Source organism: Bombus pyrosoma, linkage group LG13, assembly GCF_014825855.1.
Source record: "Bombus pyrosoma isolate SC7728 linkage group LG13, ASM1482585v1, whole genome shotgun sequence".
Lineage (NCBI taxonomy): Eukaryota > Metazoa > Arthropoda > Insecta > Hymenoptera > Apidae > Bombus > Bombus pyrosoma.
Window position 1 is genome coordinate 334,108 of NC_057782.1, and position 3,774 is coordinate 337,881.

At 50.2% G+C, this 3,774-nt stretch overlaps 1 protein-coding gene across 1 annotated transcript; it reads right to left on the reverse strand.

The window, feature by feature from the left end:
• Nucleotides 1-1,936: 1,936 nt before the first annotated feature.
• Nucleotides 1,937-3,248, reverse strand: LOC122574354. The gene is made up of 3 exons (XM_043741867.1): nt 2,697-3,248; nt 2,301-2,594; nt 1,937-2,218 (listed from the first exon to the last, which is right to left on the reverse strand). Exons 1-3 carry the CDS (start codon nt 3,246-3,248, stop codon nt 1,937-1,939), a joined length of 1,128 nt encoding a protein of 375 aa, XP_043597802.1.
• Nucleotides 3,249-3,774: the final 526 nt, after the last annotated feature.

Here is a 3,774-nt window from a genome sequence, read left to right on the forward strand (position 1 = left end):
TATCGGCTCGAACAGCCCTTTGTACAAGGTACGCATGGCCGCGTGTCCGAGTCCCCACATCGCCTTGGACACTCTCGCAAGACTGTTGAATAGTTTCTGGCACTTCTGCGTTGTTTCGTACACATGCCTGTTAATTTTTAGGCCGCTTTCAAGGTATACTCCCAGGTACTTTATCGCTTGTACCATTCTTATGTTCTTGCCGTTGATCTTGATGATCGGTGGCCTTTCCGCCTCAAGTTTGCCTTTGACGAGCAGCATTTCCGTCTTCTCCGCCGATAACGACAGTTTCTTCCTATTGCACCAGGTAGAAACGCGTGTGACTACCTCCTGTCCTTTCTCTTGTAGTTCCTTCCTCGCGTTTCCTGCGACTAGGGTCACTATGTCGTCTGCGTACGCGATCGGTTCGCAATCAATCGCGCTTGTCATAAGTTCCGCCAGCAGGTCATCAAATATCAGGTTCCAAAAGCTTGGACCCAATACCGATCCCTACGGGCATCCTTTCGTCACGGGCTTGCTGATTGTGTCGTTTTTCCCGATGATTTGCACGGTTCTGTCCGAAAAGTAGCTCCTCGTCAACCGATATAGGTTGTCGGGACCTCTTCTCTTCAGTTCGTGCATCACATTCGGCCACCATACATTGTCGAAGGTTTCAGATATGTCGAGTGCAATTGCGAGGACGTACTTTTTCTCGCTGTTTAGCTCGACTTTCTCGCGGAATTTGGTGATCGCGTCCACCGTCGATCTCCCAGGATGAAAGCCGTATTGTCGGTCCGAGGATAACGCGTGTTCGTGAAAAATGTTCGCCATCCTAGTACCAACCTAACCCCAATCAGTCCTTCCAGCAACTTGCCCACCATAGACAGCAGGCAGATTGGCCTGTGAGACTTCGGGCTACTTCTGTCTCGTTCTGGTCCCTTCGGGATGGTGAAGACGTTCCCCACTTTCCATCTCCTTGGAAAGACCCCCCAGATAAGGCAGCCGTTCATGAGCCTAAGGAGCTCTTGATGAATTCCTTCCCAGGCGCGTTGAATTACTTCTGCTTCGACTAAATCGGGTCCTGGACATTTCCCCTTCGTTAGTCGTTTCACAGCGCCACTGAGTTCTTCGAACCGAAACTCTGGGGTGTCTTCGACATTCGGCGGGGCTATCATTTCACGCCTGATTACTGCCTGCTCCGGCGTGTCCGTATCTTCCTGGTCGTCGGGCAACAGGGCAGATAGCATCGCCTCCGCAGTTGTTCGCCAGCTGGAGGTTTCTCCTTGTGGCATCCGCAGGGTCGACACTGTTTCTTCCCTTCTTAGTTTACCCGTAACCGTTCAGTAGGCGGTGCCCCGCGGTTCTTTATTGCCTTCCTTCGATACGAATTCTTGCCAACTTCGTATCTTGGCTTTCGTAATCGCTTTGACGTACTATTTCCTCGTGTCCCTGTATCGCAGCTTTTCCTATTCCCTCGTTGCGGGGTCCCTAGCCCCTTGGTATCTTCTTCCTGCCCTGTAAGTGTTCCTCTTTGTTCGTGTGAGCTCGGGCGTCCACCATGGACCGACCTATAGTGCCATTTCTTCTTTGGAATGGCCGCGTCGCAGGCTTTTATTAGGACTTCCTGCATTTTTTTGGCCATTTGTTCGGCGTCATCCGCCTGCTGGAGGGTTGTTTCTCGGAGTGCAGAGTCCGGCAACTTCGAGTGGCGTTAGGTGCTTGGACTTGACTCCGATTGCCGCCATTGGCGGGTCGTTTTTCGAACCTCGACAGGCGATCGCGATTCCTGTTCCGAGTCCGTTCCGAGTTCTTTCCGTCGACGCTGTATGGTTCTTGCATCAGCAAGATTTCATCGCCATCAGCTTCCATCTGCATTCTGATCTCGTGGGAAACGGTTTTGGATCTCTGCATGTTATGCTGCAGAATCCGCATTCCCCATTTTCTCCCACGTCCTCTTCCGTCATTGTTTATCGCCCAATTCATATTTCATTCTTGAAACGGCTATTTCCAACGCCTTCTTGTACATAAAGCAGTTCGCGTTGGAGGCTGCGTGATCGCCCTTCTTTCCTGCCTTCCTGCAGTTCACGCAGCTGGCGTTCTTCTCCTTATTTTTGCACTTTTTCGTGTTGTGTCCGCTCTCCGCGCAGTGCGCGCAGATTTCATAGTTTATGCGGCAGTATTTTGCCACATGCCCGTACCCCTGGCACTTGTAGCAGCGACTAACCGCGATGTAGTCGCGGACCTTGCACGCGTTCCATGATATATATATTTTCCCTTTTAGCAATTTTTCCCTTACCTGGGGGGGGGGGGGGTACTTCCATTACCCAGTTGGTTTCTTCACAGTCTTTGCGGCCAGTCCTGAAGCAGAACTTGATGGCTTCCACGTCTTCATCTTTCAGCCTGTCCTGGTTCTGCTTCTTCATACAGGCCATTATTTCCTTCTCCGGAATATTCCGCGGTAGATCATATACTATCACCGGGGGTTGTCTCCTTTGCGGAGTACTGGTTTTTAGGCCAGCCTCCTTCAATTTCGCGTTCTCCGTGAACGCTTTTAATCCCTCCGGTTTCGTCGTTTCCACGACTAGGCCATTCCCGCTGATCTTCTTTACAGCGGTGATCTATATCCCTTTTTTGCGCGGATTTACCAAGGTAAACACAGCTTTCCTCGCATCCTCGCTGGTCTTTATATCGCTGTCCGCCGCCTCTGGGCGGATAATTACCACATTCTTCGGTGGTTTCACGGCGCTCTGCCCGACCTTATTACTGGTCATTTTTACCTTCTCCGCGTAGGAGGGCTCCTTTTGCTCTGTCCTTGCGGTTTTCTTTACCGCTGTCTCCAGCCGTTTGCTGGCTTGCAGCGACTTATTCGCCGCGCTCAGAATCTCAACTTCTTTCTTTTCTGTGCCGGTACTCTGTTCTAGCTTACCGGCCAGATAACTGTTTTGGAGGAGGAGTTCCTCCACTATCCCCCTCATGTCTTTGATGTACCGCATGAATATTGCGGTTTGGTCCTTGCTCACCTTCTTGTTGGGATCAAGGCAGAAGGCTAGCATCTTGTTTTCTATTTCGCCAGCCTGTACCCTAATGTCGGGTACGGGCCGGGTTTTCTCGTCTAGCGGTCGCGAATCTCTCTGTTTCGCTTCCTTCTCTTCCTCCTCTGTCCTTTTTCTTTTCTCCATTTCGAGGCTCTGTTCCTCCATGTCTTGAGTTATTAGGGGTTGCAGGACCACCCTCGCCTCCGCGGCGGGTGGAGTCTGTCTCCGTGCAGACATCTCAATTCCCAGACACTAAGTCCGGCGGCGTGTTTTTTCCCCGCACAAACTCTGTGTCCAGTGGCGTATTACTTTTATTACATGCGACTACGTTACTGCACTTTTTGAATGTTCCGCGCGACGATCTACCCCCGTCGGTATGCCCGCTTTCTACTCTCTGCCCTCGTCGGTATTTCCCCCAGGGCAGGCTGTTAATGGCGTTGTCTAAAGACACTGCCAAGAATTCCTCCTTGTGAGAATTCCTTCTACACGATTTTCTAACGCCGCCCTTCTTACAGCCTACCTTGGGCTATCGATCATCATAATCACAGCATCTGTCACTGGTATCTTTATTTATGGGTTGGCGATATGTGATAAAGGTACCGAATCCTGTTAAGATCTCAAACGTGTAATAGTCAATATCGAAATGGTCAATTGGTCAATATAATAGCCAATATCAATCATAGTCAAATATGGGTTATTTTTCTTGAAAAGGCATTCGCTATAAGTTTTTTTATCCAGTTTTCGGCTTTATATTGGAACCATT